Here is an 18,913-nt window from a genome sequence, read left to right as displayed (position 1 = left end):
CAATAGCTAGCTATCCCAGCTGGGTTAAGGACCTCTCTGTAGGATGGCAGATAATTAGCATATCCCTTCTAGCCTGCATTCTAATGCTATGTTATTATTATAGTTTATTTTTATATTGTCAAGATCTGCCTCAGAAATGTAAAATCAGATATATAATTTGGTAAACACATACAGTGATCACCAAGATGTTTTGCCAACTAAAGCTTACAGTCTAATGCACGTTGGTATTATGTCTTGGGTCTAGTCAATCCTCAGGCCCCTCATCTATAAAGCCAACCCATGTCTTGACATCAGCCAACTGTCTTTATATATTTAACCTCTCTTTGTCCCCATTCACCTTCCTTCAGGTTTTTTTCCCTTTTTCCGTGTTGCCTGTGCACTTCGTGAATTTGTCTTTCTCGCTCACTCCCTCCCCCTCCCTTAGCAATGTTTTTAATGCTGGCTGCAGCTTGAAGCTTACTGAAGACCTTGGACCCTTGAGCATTAAACACTTGTGAGGCAAGAAGAAGAGAAAAAAACAATATGGAAATTGTTTGTGCAGAAGCATTAATGGGATTTTACTACCCTTCCATATTGTCCCAGGGGTCGTTATTGGCATTAATATTTAATTGCCCCATGTTCACAGCTGACAGGTCACGTGACTGAGACCACAGTGATGGGCACTACCCCCACACCTTCTCTAGTTGTCAATCACAGGCTGCTAGTGATTGACAATAAGGGAGGGATAGAGAGGGGAGATATATGTTCCACAGCAAGAATAGCTAGACACGTGCAATGTCATGTCAGTTTAATCTCCCTTAGAACCTCACCAAAGCACTTTGTAAGGGGTTGTCTTCCATAACGTATCCTGGCCTAGGCCGACTAGTCCTTGGGCAGCAAGTCCAGCAAGGGCAACAGTCCCAGTTCTGCAAAACCAAGGGGCATATAGCATTCTTGGGCAATCAGGTCCCCCAGCATGCTGCTCAGTCTCCCCAACTGCCCCATTTATACATAGGCTGATGGTGGAGCTGGCTGGCATTGTGTGTACGGGCATGCGCAGAACTTTGCAGGAGATATGTTTGATCGCGCCTCAGGCAATGCAGACAGCTGGGTGGCAGAGAAACAGGGCAAATGTAAAGATGGGATTATTACATTAAATTTATATACCACCAGTAGATTCCAAAGTGCTGATTCTAATGAATTCCTCCATGCATCTGCAAGAAGAAAAAATAATAATTTTAAAGGTTAAACAAAAGTATTAAAGTGTTTCTTAAGTCACACTTAAAAGTTTTATTAGTAAACTGTCTAGTATTTTCCCTGGGATGTAAAGACTGATGTATGTTACAGGATGAGCAGCTCAGATGAGATGAATGGAGCTAAGGCTCAGAGCATTTCCCATGCCAAGAGTCCTACTCATAACCCAGCCTGGGGGGAAACCCTTACCATGACTGTAAAAGAGGATGAAGTAGAGCAGGAAGGTAATTAAGACTTAATCAAAGTTTCTGATTACAGTTCACATGTCGACTAATATGTATGTGTGCCCAACGCCAGTCACACTCTCGCTCACTCTGACTCTATATATACATAACTCAGCAATGCCCTACTATGCATCAGAGAGATGCTCCCTACTGGTAGGCTGTGTATTTATACATTAATATAGCTAAGCAGTGAACCCAAACAGTATGTTCTCCTGCACAGCGCCTTTCTGCTGACAACACATCTGTACACTTCAATGCAACCTGCCAGCTTCAAAAATACTGACTTGCAGAGTATTACATGTATGTTCCATTTAAAGCTTTACAAATTCTCTGTGCTGATAATGTATGTAAATGGAAATGCAGGTCATTGCAACACTGAGACCTCATGGATATAGACCTTCACATGGTTTCTTTGCCATTATCACCTGTTAATAGCAATGCACAACATATCTTCAGCAGATACTAAATGGTCACAATATTATATTTTAAAAATATCATGATGTATTGTATAATTGCTGGGTATGATTGAATGATCTACACAAACCCAGGTGAAACAGACATTGTTCTGACTTCCGACTGTTTATCTTCTTCTCAGATCTTATACTGACTATGGCCGATTCTCACTCTTTGGATGTGCTGGTTACGTACCGTATACCTGTCCGCGTTCTGCAGCCCTTCCACACTTACCACCTCAATATAGTTCAGGTACTCGAGTCTAAGATAAGCTGGCACTACAACATCCATATACATAAGCACACCTTCTGTTTGTAAATCAGGAGACGTAATTACACATGCGCATGGTGCATATGTAACAACTTAAAAGCCTCTGCTCCGTCAAACAGCAATCATTATATAACTTAGTAGAAAAGATCCCTATTGTGCCAAACTATCTTTGGGCATGAATATGGGCTTTCATAGTTTAGGTAGAAGTGTGTCTACTAGTTTTTCCCAGTATTCTTTATTGGACCTAAAAAAGCAAAAGTTTGAGCATCATGAGGTCTCATGTGTATTTGCTTTGTTTGGGGTGTTAATATTTTAGAGCTGGCAATCTATTTCACTCTATTAGATACCCACAGTCTTTAGTCACCTCAGATTTGGTGCCCTCTATTTGCCACGATCAAGATACATTTTAAGAAAACTCTCCATGGTTATTCTTAGTAATTATTCTAAATGCAAGCAATGGCAATGAATCAGTAATAATAATAATTAAACTTGGCCGCCGGTGGAAAGTTTGTGTTCGTTTCCGGGAAAAAAAATTATTTGTACGCAACAAACTTTGTTCGTCAGGGTCTTCATATTCAACGTAAAACATTTTTTCGTTTACGGAAATCTCAGTCGTCCATCTGGCTTGCCATGGAAACGAGAAATAAATGCGTAGAAGTCGAATTCAGATAGTGAGATTCTCCTCCTCTTAGCGTAATTAAAATGGCTCCAGAGAAGAAAGAAAGGGCAAAGATTTTCGTACTGCGCACATTCCTTTTTTCATTCATCTAAAATTGTATTCGTTCATTCGTTATACAGACAAATGGAGGAAATGGCAACATTCAGCACAAAAAGAATGCGCAAGTCTAGTAATAATCTAATTTGGGTCCAGCTTTAATGGGAATATTGTAATGTTATAGGGATACACACGTGTACATTACGCAGTCTGCACGAGGCAGCTTTTGAGTAGATGACATCCTTTGTTTCCTTTTTTTGTCAGTCCGGTGACCAGGTTCCTGTAGGCTGTGGCCTTAATGTCAGCATTCAGCGCAGGAGCAGCTACCTTGCACAGCAGGATGGGTTTACCTACAGTGCTCTGCAGGTGAGTGATTTCAATTGTGTTACTGTGTGGCAATAGTACACACCTGTCCCTGTGTTACATGTTACTCCGGTTTTCCCAACAGGTCCTGTTAATAGGTGTGGAGACCCCTTTGCAGGGATTGGCCCACCCTCTCCTGGCAGTGGCACGAATTGTGCCCAACTACACAGTTTACAGGTAGTGGATTGTATAAGCATGTCTTTTCCAACTGTGTGAGCTTGGTTTTCAGTACGAGCATCATTGTGAATGGGACTTTAATGAGACTGTTTACTAATGTCCCTGATAATGTACTATCCAGATTACGTCTTTGACTCTTAACATTATGTCTCCTATCCTATTAACATTGTTTGTCCACTTTCATGACTGAGGTTTAAATGATATGTATATGATGATCAAGCCTGATATAGTAGATTAAATACAAAATACTCCCACTTTTAGAGTCATAAATGAGCTCTTCCTGTTGCTTGCAGCATCTCAAGGTGGTCATATGATCCACAGAACAGGTCCACTTTTCTTTGCCTGCTTCTAAACTGTGGCATGCAGTGTAGCTCATCTTCTGTTCATGGCTCAATTCTGTGCACCTATGCCCACTCTTTTACCCAGGCGGGGTAAGGCAGAAGCATCCTATATTCAGATAGTTTTCTAAAACTTGGCAGAACGTGTTTGCCCTTACATCTGAAATGCTAGCAATGTATGATAGTGATAACACAAGGTAGAGCCCAAAAGTATAGGAAATAGAAACAAAACTGTGATTCTGTTCATTGTATGTGTACATGATTACTTCACTTTGAAAATTATTTTACCTCATCTAGCAAGTCCCTGAAGCCTCCTGGGGTATGTGGTGTACCCCACGTCACTGTCACATTTCCAGATCTTGCTCTATCCTGTTTCCAAGTCCCACCTACAGCCTCAGAGGGACATCCACAGGTAATAAATATGCACTTGGTTTGTTGTGGAAAACTAGTAAGTTTCTTGACACTTTATCAATAAACATTACTCCGTAGATGTCCAGACTTCCCTGGTCTGCCCCTGCATCCCTGCTAATTTTGTCTTTGTCTTGACTCCCTCCTTCATTTTACATCAGTCTCTTCTCCACATTATCATTGAGTTGTGCACTTGGTCTTTTTCATCCTCCCACCACTCCCTGATGTGAACTGCTCTTGTTTCTTTTTCTTACTATGTTAGATTTGCATGCATGTTTCTCTGTTTTAGAATTTATGTTTAATCCACTTTCTCCTTTCCTTCTTTTTTTTTTTTTTTCATTTAATCACTTGATATTTCTTATTTTCAATCACCACTTTCTGTTCTCTTTCTTGCATTCATTCTTGGCATTTACTTTTATTCTGTTTTTGCCCTTCGCTCTCATTTCCAGTCACTCACACCATGGGATTCATGTCTTGCTTATTATTTTCCTTGTTTATTTAGTCTTTCCTCTTGACTCTCTCTATTTGGTCTCCATTCCCTAACACACACACATGCGTTTTTTTCTGCAGATCTCCTCTATTGGACTCCCCGTTTCTCAGCCTGTGTGGAATTCCTTGTATCTGTTTCAGGGGCGAGACGGTGTAACCCTGTTCAGTGAAGGGGCAGCACTGGTATTAGAGTATTATATGGTGACAAATGGTAATTTCTGAATTTAGTGTTTGACAATAAGAACTTTATGAATATTGCATTGTGCATTACCTCTAGGTCACTGATTCTGCAAGTTCTGTGTTTTAAACATGGTTGATTTCACCACTTTTGTTTTCCCCCCCCCACCACCACTACATCCCATAGTGTTGCAGTCAAAGACTAATTTGTTTTACCTTTAGATATGTTGGAAGCAGCAATTTTTATTCTGAGCAGGAGCCAGGGCTAGGTGGCCAATGACAAAAATCATGATAATGGGACCTAATGTTAAAGAGCACTAAGGTTATGAAAAAGTCTACCCTTGCTCTAAACCAAATAAGCATATTTTAATATGTTGCTAACCTGTAACAAGGCTGAAAATCCTGCTGCTTCGTATCTGTATTCTTGCCATTAAGTATATGCCCGCTGTATCTATGTGTCTGGATTTTGTAGCTTTATGAATTGTTACTCTGTTTGTAGAATCAATGCGAATGCCCTGGAACCTCTCAGGCTACTGTGGGTTCTCTGTGATCCCTCTGGACATGCTGGTCTACCACCAGTTGATTTCAAATAGTCACAGCAAGGCAAGCACTATAAATGGTGTAACGATACAGGTAAGGACACACATTGGACTTTACAAGTTCAGGTGATGGGAAAGCTAATGCTTTCACTTGTGTAGGTGTTGCCTTCATTGATCCCATAGGCAAACACAACTCTGTTTTAAAAGTGAATACCACTAAATGCATAAATAAAAAAACAGGTGGTCTCGGACCTTATCACTATGTGACTGTAAGTGGGTGTCAGGCCCTGATACTTAGTGCCTGTGAGAGTGGTGTCAGGCCTTGCCATTCTGTGTCTCTCACCTGAGAGGTGGAAAGACTAGCAAGGCTCTTCTCTGTAAGACAGGAAGGGTTGCTGAGAGTGGATAAGAGAGACCGGTAGAGCTGCTGTTTGCTTGCTGGCATGGTTAGCGCTACAAGGGATGTTAATACTGTAGACAATGTCAGTATAATGCTCTTTCATGTTAATCTTCCATCCTCAGGGCACAGATCTAACAACTGTCTCTGGGGAGCCTCCCTCTGTGGCACTGCAGCTGCTGCTTCTGAGATCTGAGGTGAAACAGGTTACTTTTCTCTTGTTGCTATTACAGCCTCTTTCCTCTCTCTTTCCTTTCTCTCGCTCTCTCTTTCTTTTGTCTTGCTTTCTTTCCTTTGTCTTGCTCTCTCTTTCCTTGCTCTCGTGCTCTTTCCTTGCTCTCGTGCTCTCTTTCCTTACTCTCGCGCTCTCTTTCCTTACTCACGCGCTCTCTTTCCTTGCTCTTGTGCTCTCTTTCCTTGCTCTTGTGCGCTCTTTTCTTGCTCTCGCTCTTGCGCTCTCTTTTCCTGCTCTCACTCTTGTGCTCTCTTTTCTTGCTTGTGCACTCTCTTTCCTTTCTCTCGCTTTCTCTTTCCAAACTGTCTTTCCTTGCTCTTGTGCTCTCTTTCCTTGCTCTTTCTTTCCATCAGTTTTTCTCTTTAACGCCCTTGGTAATTTTTTCTTCATTCTCATCATCGTATCCATTGCTCATTTGCTCGGTGCTATCTGTCTTATGTCCAGTTACTGATTCATGTGTTTTGTATTCATTGATGTGAACGTAACAGGCAGGAAATGTAAACATATAAACGGGAGCATATTGCCACAAATTAAACCAATTCAGAATCTCACTTTCAGTCTCACTCTCTTAATTTCCTGAGTCCTCTCTCCATCTCTCTCTTCTCATTTATAATCTTTACTAACAAGCTGTCGATACCTTTTCATATCAACCCCTCAGGGTGGGGGAGAGCGGAGAGGAGAGGAGAGTCGAAGCTTCTGCCTAATATCCCCCATGAGACAGAGCAGAAACAGATAGGAGGAGGGGGTGCCTGTTGAATAATTCAGGGGGTCTACCACCCCTCAGCTGCAATAAATAACCCTCCGCCTCTGATGTTAGGCACTGAATTAATTCAAAAGCACACAACTTAGAGCAATCCGCTGTTCTTGGAACACAGTATGTGGGTTTTGATATATTGTCTTGTTGTGTCTTGCAACAGGTTGTTCACTGTGATTTATTTTATATTTTGGTGTAGAAAAAAGTTTTCCAGGGGCTTTGGTGGAATTTTTGTCATCCAAGAGGACAAACAACCAGTCATTTTGAGACTTTAGGATAGTGAGACTAGGGGAGTCTGGCATATGGAATGCAAGGAGAGGGTGGCGGTGGATCACAGAGAAGATAACACAAACAGTGTTTACCTGGGCTCCACACATCTACACATAAGCCAGAAACCGATAAGGCACCATCAGTAAAATGTTAGCAACCGTGGGTTCTGAGCTCTTGGGATTGGTCTGCCACTTGCGAAGGGTAAATGGAAAGTGATGCAAATATCATCAGTATTTCTAAACATGCTCTGCGTCTTCCTGCTGTTCATTTCCCTCATGTCATTACAAGCCTAATGAGAGGGGCTCATGCACACACACACACACTGTTACTCAATGGCAGAGAAGTTTCAGCCTCTGTCATTAGCATCTGTTACCAACGAATGCTCCAATTTTCATGAGCATTTCACTGTGTCTCTTTGTGCCAGCAAACAGATACAGTGCGGGAGAATGCTTCGCTACACAAGGTGTGGCACACAGAGACACACTGCATTGACACATATAACGTTTCAATGTACAGGGGTTTGCAGGAGAGCTGCAGTCTCGAGGAGTGATCTGGCCTTGTATGATTGAAAAATTGGTTGAAAATGCAACTCACCTGCAACCTCTCTGGTTATTGGAGTACCAGTACAGGTTACTGAAGACATTCCATTTCTTCTCCACAAACACAACTATAGTGTGCTTTGTTCGTATACAAGTACCAACAAGGGAGGGCTGTTAAGTAGGTTTATTAAACAGTTATGTAAGGCTGCATTTACACCCAGTCTGAATCTACTCACTTTATGATCTATTTTGAGGAATATGTTCTTCTATCCCAAATGGGGGTACTATGACTTGACCAACTGGCTGGGCTTGCCCTCCAGGCTGACAAGCATACATAGAGCATAACACTTTCAACACATAATTTAACTTCCTGCACCCCCTAAGCACGGTCTTGTAACCTTTCTTGTATATACGTTTTCTTCTACCTCCCAACTCTTCCAGCGCCCAGAGTTTTTTCTGAGCCCATTGGATGCCAAAGCCCAGGTGGAGAGACAGTCCCAAAGAATCCACTCAGATAATCCCACTCAAGGGAGGACAGCAGCCCTCAACCATGAAGAGGTGAGTTAGATACCTGGGAGTTGTCTGTATGATCTTACCCTGGGCCCTTGGTTATGTGAACAGATTAGCTTAATCATTACATGGAAAATATAGTGACCCGAAAGCATTCAATGTGCCTTATTCCAGACAGCTATCAAAGATATCCTCTTTTCTGCTACAGTAGACACGCAGGAAAATCACTGCATGAGAAACTGCACCAATATGTGCTCCACGATGAGGAGGATTAGAATCCTCAGAGATCCCAGTTATAGAACTACCTGCTGTCCACAAATACCTGTAATTTATACCAAGTGATAATTGAGTAGTATGCAGTGAGACGTGCAGAGAGGTCCATTCACTAAAGGCATTGTTTGCAGCAGAGTTTTAACTCTTATGTCATTATTCATTATGAGGGGCCAACATTTCAGCTAGAATGGTTGAGCTGGTCCTGCATAATGCGTAATACGTTATAATGCGTTATACAGGAGACTTCTCGCTGATTTAACCATACGTTATAAGAAGCTTACATTGGATGGGCCTTCATAATGTATAGCAGCTGAAACACAACACTTCTGCATAGTGTCATGTCAACTATATATGAACAGCCAGTTAGAGGTGGTCTGAAGCATGGCAGACATATCTGCTGATTGGCTATGCATTTATAGCGAGAGCTGTGATACCCTGTTCACTATCAGATTTCCAGTGACAAAGACAAAAGATACAGGAAATTGTGTTGCTGAACCATAGAAAGGGTAGAATGATTAGGAGAGCGATCTATATCGCAAATAAGAGGAAGAGTTGGGGAGTGAAAGGGTAATTTTGTAAAAGGGACTTTGCAAATGGGGTAGGGGGAGAGCTTTGCTACACGGGGAGCTCTGTTCTCTCATCCTCAGAGGCTGAGTATCTGCAGTTGGATTATTGCACAAAACAGAAGGATGAAAGTGAAGGATGAAAGGATGGACAGAGGAGCAGTTTAGCTTATCTCAGACTTCCAGAGTAGAAACAGTATGTGTGTGTGGAGACCACTGAGACGTCTCATTTAGAGCTGTGCGTGACTAAGCTCTCTCATCTTGGCTGTTTGACTGTGAATATTGTATGGCTTGTTTTGTACATACTGTATGCTGTGATGACCAGATGTCCTTGATTTAGGGAAAATCATCACTTGTCCTGCCTTACCATTTGTCTTCCAAAATATCCCCTAAATTCCCTTAAATGTGAAGAATACCCTTGAAGTATGTACACCGCCGAATATGTATATAGTAATCTTGTACCCTAGCAAATGTAGGAAAAAAGCACAGAAGGAACCTACTAGGGGAATATTTCTTGTTATCCTGGCTGCCAGATTGGAACAGCTGGGCTAAAAAAAAGTCTAACGTTATTGAGGCGGTGTTTGTCGTCAAAATAATCTTGTCTTTTAATGTAGTAGACCACAAAGCTTTATGTATGTTCTCTGATGGTGTAAGGTTGGGCATTTCCTGAGCAGATTTATGGCCCACTAGGGGGGATCTGATTAAAAGCGAAGTTTGTAAACACAATGTGGAATAATGAGAGAGCGAGATTTATAGGAATAGAAGGGGGAGAGAGTGGTGAGCAAAGGAGCGATCTGAGAGATGGGAAGCAGAATACTGAAGAGACTGAGGCACAAAGTTACAAATTAGAGAGAAGTTGAAAAGAGAGAACAAAAAGCACTGGGAAAGGCATAGGGGTAAGAATGTAAAAAGAAAGATGGAAAAGAGACAGTGGAAACTGATAAATAGGATAGACGTAGCGGTTTATTCAATAAATAATAATAAAGAAGTGGGGAATTTCCACAGAATTGCTTAGTTGGCCCAAAGCCACATTTCTCAAGGTAATGCCACTGAATGAAGAAGCTATAGGATTTTTCAATGTATTTTAATGAACATTTTTAGCACTCAATGTGTCTCCTTCTTGGTATCGGATTCCAGCTGATGAATATAGGATTTTAGCACTAGGAAATATTCAATATTTTAACAGGAATTATTCCTGTCTGGATAAATATATAGTCTGATTTATATGTGAATAAAACCTATACATTAAGGGTCACAAAAATATCTCTCATTCTGTAGTTAAAGTTGAGTCGGGTAGGCAATTGCTGATTTAAAGATTATTTTTTTTAACCATCGTCTGAAAGCTTTTTCTATGTTTACTTGCTTTTCCACAAAAAAACAACTAGGGTGTTGAGTAATGTGAGCTTTATGTGATATTTATGCAATGACTGGATCCTTTTTTTTTTATTCAGTACCTAAAAAAATGTGTTTTGAGCAGGACTAGATAAACCACACTAAGGCTAGGTTTCCACTTGGGTTTTTGTCCGGCGTTTTTTTCTTGATGAAAAACGCCAGGAAAACTGCCAAGAAAACTGCCACTGCATTTAGCTGCGTTTTGGCGTTTTTTCTGCAGTTTTTTCTGGCGTTTTAGCCTTTCTGTGGAAATTGCTTTTTTTGACCTTAGGCAGTTTTTCCAGCCTTTACAAGTTAGAAGTTTCACCCAGCTAAAAGGGATTAGGATAAATGGCAAGTATCTGCCCTCTCCTGATGTCATTTACTTGGTAGACCCTTTTGTCTCTTTTCTGTGGTTTGTAAGGCATGCTTTATTTCGAATGTCTGCTCCTCTGGGAAGATTGGCCCCAAATGATGGTGCAAATTGTTTGCTGTTGCTTTGGGCACGCAGGATCCGGTCGCGTATGTTTGTTTGTAATGGCATGTTTGTTCCAAATGGTGTAAAATTCAATATGAACCAGTCCAGGACTTTGTTTTGTGTGAAACTGTTTGTTTTCAGCCTATTTCTCGTAGGACACACAGATACTGGGTCCATCCTCTGCATTGTAACTGTGGAAAAAACGCCATAAAAAACGCCAAGGCAATAAACCCACATGGCTTTTTCATGGCGTTTTTTCTCTCCCATAGACTTCTATTGGAGAAAAAAAGCCAAGATTTCTTGCAAAAAACGCCAGAGTGTCAACATGCTGCAGTTTTGAAAAACTGCCACAGAGCCCAAAAAAGCAGAAAAACGCCAAAGAGGACTGAAAAAACGCCAAACAGAAAAACGCCAAGTGGAAATGGCATTTTGCGATTTCCTATTGAATTACAGCTAACATCTGGCTGCAGCCGTTTTTCACAAAAAAAAACGCCAGGTGGCGCTATTGGCGTTTTTATAGGCGTTTTTAGCAAAAAAAACCCAAATGGAAACCTAGCCTTAATGCTTTTTTTCTGCTAAATGTGCACTGAATACTGGGTCATTTTGCATGTTGCCAGCACCCATAAGATAATGCCCAAACTGTCGTAGCTTGCTGCATTTGGCCACCACTATACAAATTGAGAATTTGGATTTTTGTCTTAATTTGAAATTCTTTGGTTCAACACTGATTACAATTGTAATATTAGCTTTTTCACGCATATGATGAATTATGTATATTATATGGCTATAAACTAACTCTGATTTACAGTGAATCATTTCCCTTGAATTTTGTATGTGCTGAAATATTTTATAGTTCAAAAAAAACGTTGTTAAGCTTCACTAATCCCGGAAACAAAAACATGCTTTGTCTGCTTCTTCAAATCCAACTTGCAGACTATTGATGATAAGCAAATATTGGGATGGGTATGAAAGATGTTGAAACTTTTACAGCAGTGTGTGGCATACAACTGGACTTACAGACCTGATTTGAGAGCAGATTTTTAATAATGTTTAGAAAATTAAAATCCTTAATGGGAAATGCTTGGTAGCGGCAGCTGCATAGCTGACGGTTCCTGATGCTTTTGTGTATTTTCCATAGTCATTGTTCATGCTTCAATCGGACAAAGGTGCTACTGTGCTCAACTTTCAGGTCGCTGTGTTCAAAGACATTAAATGCTTCTGAAATGTGCCGATGACGTGAGATCACATGATGTCTGACAGCTATGCATCCAAAAGTAAAAACAGAAATGTACTGTCAGGATCTTATTGTGGGAAGTTTTACTTCGTTAAAACAGCATATTTAGTTTTCGATTTTTAGGACAATTAACACCTCCATATATATTATAACAATTAAATGAGGCATTATAAAAAATTTGTTGTAAAGTAACCCTGGGAGAGGCATACTAATTTACGGTATATCTAGTGTATGTGTCTAACCAAGGGTGATGTGCTTGTAAGAAAGTGTCTGTAGTTTTTTACAAGGCTACAAAGACCTTATTTGCCATTAATGCAAAAACATTTGCAATTGAAGTTTGCAGGGCATAATCCAATTTCAAGCATTCTTCTTCAAAGGGGCAATTAGAGGCCTGCAAATAGCATTATTGTCCCTTGAATGTTCATAGGGATAGAGGAATTTCTACCACTTCTTGCATTGATGATGTCAAAATGTGATTCAGATCCAGTAGCTGCCGTTCTCTACAGAGACCAGATAGAATTCTTCTGTAGCCAATTGTTCTCACTCAAATGTTTTTTTCTTGAGAACTATGTATTTTAGCTGATATATGGATGTTTTGCCGACATTGCCTTTTTCATAACCCCTAAATATATTTTGTCTTATAACATAAATGTGTTTTTCAATTCAACACATGGTGTTTTTGTTCATAAAACATGCCCTTATTGTTGTAATGATGTAATGGGAGTATCACTATTGACCCATCACCAGACAGCGTTAGCAAAGGGTGTTGGCCTAGAATATTTCCTTTTAAATATGGAGTTTGAGTAATGGATTCATCACATGAAATGACATATTTTATTACAAAAGCTAGACTTTAAAAAACAAAAACTTTTTATTGAGACACAAAACTTTGGACATGAAACTTGGGAGAACTTCAGCCTATACTCCTGTAACGCTCTTCATCATTCACTAAGGACTGAAGAAGTCCTGAAAGCGTGTGACATGATAAAAGTTACAAAAAGAAGAGCGTATCCGTATAGGCCATTTAGCTGCTTTTTGTATGTTAAGTCTAGTGAGTTTCCTTTTTGACTGGTTTAATTTACTAAACCTATGGCTTCAGGAGGAAACCGAGACATTATTGTACCTGCTTACACCTGAAAGACTATGACTGTGTGGAAAAAGGAATGGTCAATCATTCCCACTACATATAGTACAGCGGACAATGCCTATCCCTTGTATGTTAAAGAAAGTAATTAGCATTCAGTAATTAAAACAAATATTATCCAGTTCCCAAAACTGGAAGGGCTTGCATGAAGGAGTTTATCTTGGGTTAATTAATTTTAATTGTGTATTGTTTCCTACCTCTTTAGGATTATACTTAATGCTGAACTGTTATAGTCTGATAACGTTCTTCAGTAGTTTGTTATCTCCTTAATTATATCATCTTTGTTTGTGGGAGAGGTCATTCCAGATGGCCATCCTGGGAGCCATATTTCCTGTAAATTGTCCTGTAGAGAAAAAATGGTAATGCAAATGAGGAGGTCAATGAAGGGAAATGTGCCAGTGGAGTGAATAATAATCTTGGTGCGTTTTTAGGAAGAAGAGCATGTAGTAGATGAAAAGGGTTGTCTACGTATCCTTCTTCATTCTGATTAAACTGCTTGCATTGTCAGCCTAGCATATACTGCTAATAATGACCTAGACAAATATACAAATATATTATGCAGCATGGTGTAATGTGCAGGAGGACGTAAGTTAGTTTTTAATTTTTTATACGGTATATAAATAGTCTTGAAATGAGCAATGCTCTGTGGACAGTGCGTTCAAGGCACACTTATGCGTTACAATACTATCTGTTGCTAGGCATAAAAATAAGATTGCCAAAATGATAGCATTTGTTATTTTTGTTTACATGATTTATAAACTTCCAATAATGTGTAAAATCATAGTGGAGACATTGGGTTCCAGGAGGCGCTATGGCAGACCAACACTAGGAGTGGAACGGGTATGCAGGCAGATACAGCTAAACAAAAAAACCATGCAATTAGTGCAAGCTTGTTAAAGAGTTACAAGTAAAATAGGCAAATAAAACACTTTCAGGAAATTCTCAGGATACCACAGCTTTAGTTTGCTAGAAGAGCACAATGGTTACTTGCCATGATCGTTTTATTTTGAATACATAGTTTGCAGTTAAACAGGTTGCAGGTGACCCAGTTTGTGCATTGTCGTTCACCTGGCATTGAAAGTGTTAACAGTCAGGCTTGAGTTATTAGAACTGCTCGATTTAACACCTTCGGTTGCCAAATGTGCGCCGCCTCCCCATCTATTACCCCGCATGACCCTCTTTTATTATATATTAGTCTTCCTCTATAATTGCCACCTAACTCCACCTGGTCTTCATGGATCTAATTCAAAAGTTAGAAACAATGGCCAGTGTGTGCTACTGTCCCTTTTATTATATGGAAAACATATAGCAAAAGATCTAAACATCAGTCAAAAGGAAAGCAGAAATTATACAGAATTATTGTATGCCAATGGTGGTCCATGTAATTACTTTGTAATTTGCGCTTTATTAACACAAATATAACTGTCTATGCTGTCAAACTATTTTGAAAGAAGAGCAAAGTGAAAACTAAATATTTCATGAACATACAAATAACAAACTATCAAAAAACTGTATAGTTTGGAGGAAAGGAGGTATAGATTGGAGCTTGGAGGATAAAAGAGAGAGAGAGACAGGAGATGTAATAGAAACATTTAAATATTAAAGGGATTTAACAAAGCACAGGAGGGAAGCTTATTTGACATGTAAAGAAATCTAAGGTTTAAATGTAATGTAAGGACATTTTATTTTACAAAGAGGGAGGTAAATTAATGGAACAGCCTCCAATCAGAACTGGCAGAGGTTAACATAGTAAAGATATATAAACATACATGGGATAGGCGTAAAACTTTCCTGAATCTAAGACAAGACCAAGCACTGATTAATGTCTGACTCTTTACATTAGGAAAAATAGTCAGACTAAATGGGGCAGAATGATTCTTCTCTGCTGTCAAATTCTATGTTTCTATGTTAATATACCGTTAATGTGAAGTATGTTTTCTTATACCGGTACTTTTTACAATTATTCACAGACTTCTCAGATAAGAGTTCCCCTAAACCTGTACATACAGCTCCTGAAATTGCCCCATATACCCTCTACCTATAGCTCTTTTTTTTCTCGCCTGCTCCTGAAACTCACATAAATGCAGATCCCTTCCCCTACTGAGGTAATTGTTTACCCTGCCATTTGTATTCTCGTTACATTGTATACAAGGGTTTCAGACCCTGCCTTCTTCCTCTTGGTCACAGTTTCCAAGGGGATATTTTGTTGTAGCAACAAGTACCCAAAGATAGAGCGACAGTCATATAGAAAAAAGAGGAGTGGAGGGAAGAGGTTTTAGATTTAATGAAAACTAGAAATGGAAAATGATTCAGATTTAATGTAGCTAACCATTCACATAATGAAGAGGGGGTGATAAATGAGGGCTAATCTAGTTACATACTAATAGACAAACTGCAGGAGGGACAAGGAAGGTGTAAACAACGAGGATCATAATTTAGGGTGGAGAGTAGAAGGGCGTGAGTAGTAACCGCATTCCGTACCCTAAAGTGTAATCTGCATCTTATGCCCATGCTGGCTGCCCTGCCAAAGGTGAGTATGATGAGTGGAGTGGCACTGGTTGCTATTTGATGATGGTGGAGGGAGGAGGGAGTGTGTGTGTTTTGGGTGGGAGGGTAACTGTATAACACTTAACTCACTAGGATACGGTATAGGGCTGTGAGTACAGCTATTACTAGGATACTGTATATGATTGGGATAATAGCTACTCCTTAAAATCACTGGCAATATAGCAGAGAGAGCTGTTGTGTGATGTTTGCAGGCCTGGGATTATCTCCTAGTAAGATAGTGTGTAGGGCTGGCAGGACATCTATATATTAGTAGTGGATAGCATGGTCAGATAGTACTAGTATGTCTCAGTAGGACATATGTCTGGGAGTACAGTCTTTCTTGGATGGATACTTTTTACAGACCATACTCCTCTTCTGTAAGTAGTTACATCTAAGAGGACACAAAGCACTAAAGTTGTTTATGTTCTAATTTATAGAGCATCAGATTTTATCTGGACCTACTTATGGTTTTATTGTCTATTGGTCAAATAGCTAGATAGAAACACATTTTTTACTTTCCCAGCTGCAAAGAGATGGAACATCCTTCCCACCCTACAATGCTCTGGCTGATATTCTTCCTAACCCATGGACTCAACCCATACCCACTGACCCCAAGCCTGCAGATCCAGGGGGGCATCAAGGACACGTACATGCAGACCCCTCCTCCAATTACTTAAGGTGAGTCCTGACGATACCTCAGCACATATTTTATGCTTCTATAAAGTAGAAACTAATGTTAAGTATTGGAAATCCCACAGATACTTAAAGTACCCAGCGTGAAATATCTGGTGATATTAATACCCCGTAAATTATGTGTTATTCAGAAGCCCCTCTTTAAAATAGTAAGTTGAAGAAATATTCTTTATTAACCGGGTCCTTTGTTTGATGTCACCATCTATAACTTTAAATGTTATTCTAAGCCAGATTTTTTGTATGAGTATGTGGAATTCTGCTCATATGAAAAAAGCCTTTCTAAAAAATGTATAACCTTACAAAATACAAAAGGTGCATCTTAAAAAGGTATATATTAATAAATTCAATGTTATTGCCAAATAAAATAAGCAACTGTAGAAGTGTGTGATACAAAAAGTAAGCAGCAAAAGTGAAATATGAATTGTCAAGAAATGCTAGTTAAATGTAGTGGAGTATGACTGTATGTCTCGTATAGCATATATCCCAATAGATTGTAAGCACATATAAAACATATCCTAATACAGTGTAAGAGCAGATCCCTCTTCTTCTTCTGTACCAGTATGTTTTAACGTGTGTTATTTTAAATGGTCTTTGTTAAATGTTGCCACATTTCCCTACTGCAACAGCGCTACAGAATCTGCTGGCGCTATATAAATAAATGTAACCGTTATCTGCTGAATAACATAAAAAAGGCTGTGTCGTAATTACAGGTGTATTTCGTTGCTAGGACCAAGATCTGACAGATAAGCCTTAGCTACTAAGTAGCATGTGGCGAATGCTGCAGTATAAACCCATAAAACAAAAGCATAATCTGTTGCTTTAGCAACTACGCATGATCTTTTTATAATAAAACTGAAACAATTTAGCATTTACCATATTAAAAGGTTTAAAGATAGCAGAAGCCAGTGTAAAAACAAATGCTTATGAAGTATTTTTGCAGATTTTGATTTTGATATTGCAATCACACATATCATTATTGTAAGATATAAGTTAATTAGATACGTTGTTAAAGTAAAAAGCCTCTATAGTAGGTAAGCAGCTATACTAGGAGAGGAGAGCAGTGTTTGGAGCGTTCAGAAGGCCAATATCAGTGTAGTGAGGATGCCCCCAGAATTCTTGGTCCAGGAGGGGCTTCTAGCGCTGGCATTACAGATGCAACTAATCTAATTATTTATACACATGCATAAATATGATGTCCTTCAGTTTATGCCATGCATGTTTTTAAATGTGCAAAATGACAATGCATGCATGAGTAGCAGAGTCACACATTCACCAGACATTGTAAAATCTTGTATTCTCCTGTCATTTGAGGTAAGGTCATTGCTCTAGTTTTCCCATACATCTTATTTTGTTCTCTTATTCTCCTCGCCTATTTTATGTACTTGCACGACCTCCGCACAACGCATCAGCACTAAGGACATGGAACTGCCTGCAGATGCAGTGATGGAGCACCAGGAGCAGGTGAGCAGATTCTGTCTACCTTAATCTAGTATTACTTATTTTTGCAATTACAGCATTACTGCTGTTTGGGGCAAAGTTCGGCGGAACAAACAATGTTCCATATATAAGTTAAAAGTGAGCAGTGATTCAATAAGAAGTACTGCTAGGTTTCTGCTCCCAGCATCCTCCTTATGTCACCTGGGCATTATCTGAACTTTGTCCACCAAGAGCACTGGCTATCCCCATGGACACATCCTTTTGTGTTTGCATGCCCAACAACTGGGATTGGTGATTAAACTCTTGTAAAGCATTTGGCCTTGAAACCAACGTTCCACTGATGATGCTGGAAATGTGAGAGCGGTTCAATCAGTCTCCATTCAGTTTTCAATGAAAATCTTATCCGTTGATTTCTCCCAGGCTAAGGCAGGCTGGTGCAGCCGTCTTGTGATCCACTCCGCACAGTCCCTGCACCATGGTAGTCACTGTTCAGTTTTAGTGTTTTCTCTCACAGGTTTGCTGTATGGGGTCTCACAAATTTTGAACTTGACCTGAGCCCCACATCAAATTAGGAATGGCTCTGACTTGGCTGAAAGCTATGAAAGGAAGGATAATCCAGAATCCCCACACAGTGCTCCTTGTTCTCTGGCTTCATGCACTCAGCCTTCTTTGTGAAATAACCATAATTGTGTGCCTTTATACTGATCTGTTATATAAAGGTGTTGCCTTCGTAGCTGAGGTCAAATGTATGAAGAAAGTATTGATCTAGGTACGGACAGGACAATTCACTAAGTGAAGCATTGTAATGTAATCAGGTGCTGTGACTAGGAATCAAAGTGTGGGGCTGCAAAGAGACACGTGTACGGTGTGTGGAGACCTCATGTGGACACCAGTGGAAACAGCTCTACTGATTTTCCACCTGCAGCCTTGCAATTCCCATCTCTGTCAGTGCAAGTTACGGTTGTCAGGCGACCAATACAGTTGCTCATACAGACCTTTAAAATCCTGGTGCCAAAGCTGCTGTGTAGTGCGTACCCTGTTAACCCCGTATTAACCCTTTCTAAAAAAAAAAAACCTGCCAA

General features: G+C 39.9%; 1 protein-coding gene across 1 annotated transcript in view; it reads left to right on the top strand.

Annotated features, from left to right (window-relative positions):
• Window positions 1–18,913, top strand: part of CCDC33 (coiled-coil domain containing 33) — a 29,763-nt gene that overhangs the window by 1,708 nt on the left and 9,142 nt on the right. The window contains exons 3-13 of the mRNA XM_053464975.1: window positions 1,327–1,457; window positions 2,053–2,162; window positions 3,160–3,261; window positions 3,344–3,435; window positions 4,071–4,185; window positions 4,752–4,881; window positions 5,347–5,480; window positions 5,909–5,980; window positions 8,023–8,139; window positions 16,225–16,379; window positions 17,804–17,855. Of these exons, the coding sequence (XP_053320950.1) occupies window positions 1,328–1,457; window positions 2,053–2,162; window positions 3,160–3,261; window positions 3,344–3,435; window positions 4,071–4,185; window positions 4,752–4,881; window positions 5,347–5,480; window positions 5,909–5,980; window positions 8,023–8,139; window positions 16,225–16,379; window positions 17,804–17,855 (1,209 nt within the window). The 5' untranslated portion in view covers window position 1,327. The remainder of the gene's footprint in view (window positions 1–1,326; window positions 1,458–2,052; window positions 2,163–3,159; window positions 3,262–3,343; window positions 3,436–4,070; window positions 4,186–4,751; window positions 4,882–5,346; window positions 5,481–5,908; window positions 5,981–8,022; window positions 8,140–16,224; window positions 16,380–17,803; window positions 17,856–18,913) is intronic.

This window comes from Spea bombifrons, chromosome 4 (assembly GCF_027358695.1).
Source record: "Spea bombifrons isolate aSpeBom1 chromosome 4, aSpeBom1.2.pri, whole genome shotgun sequence".
In the NCBI taxonomy this organism is placed as follows: domain Eukaryota; kingdom Metazoa; phylum Chordata; class Amphibia; order Anura; family Pelobatidae; genus Spea; species Spea bombifrons.
Note: the sequence above shows the minus strand (reverse complement) of the source record. Positions and strands in the feature narration are given on the sequence as shown.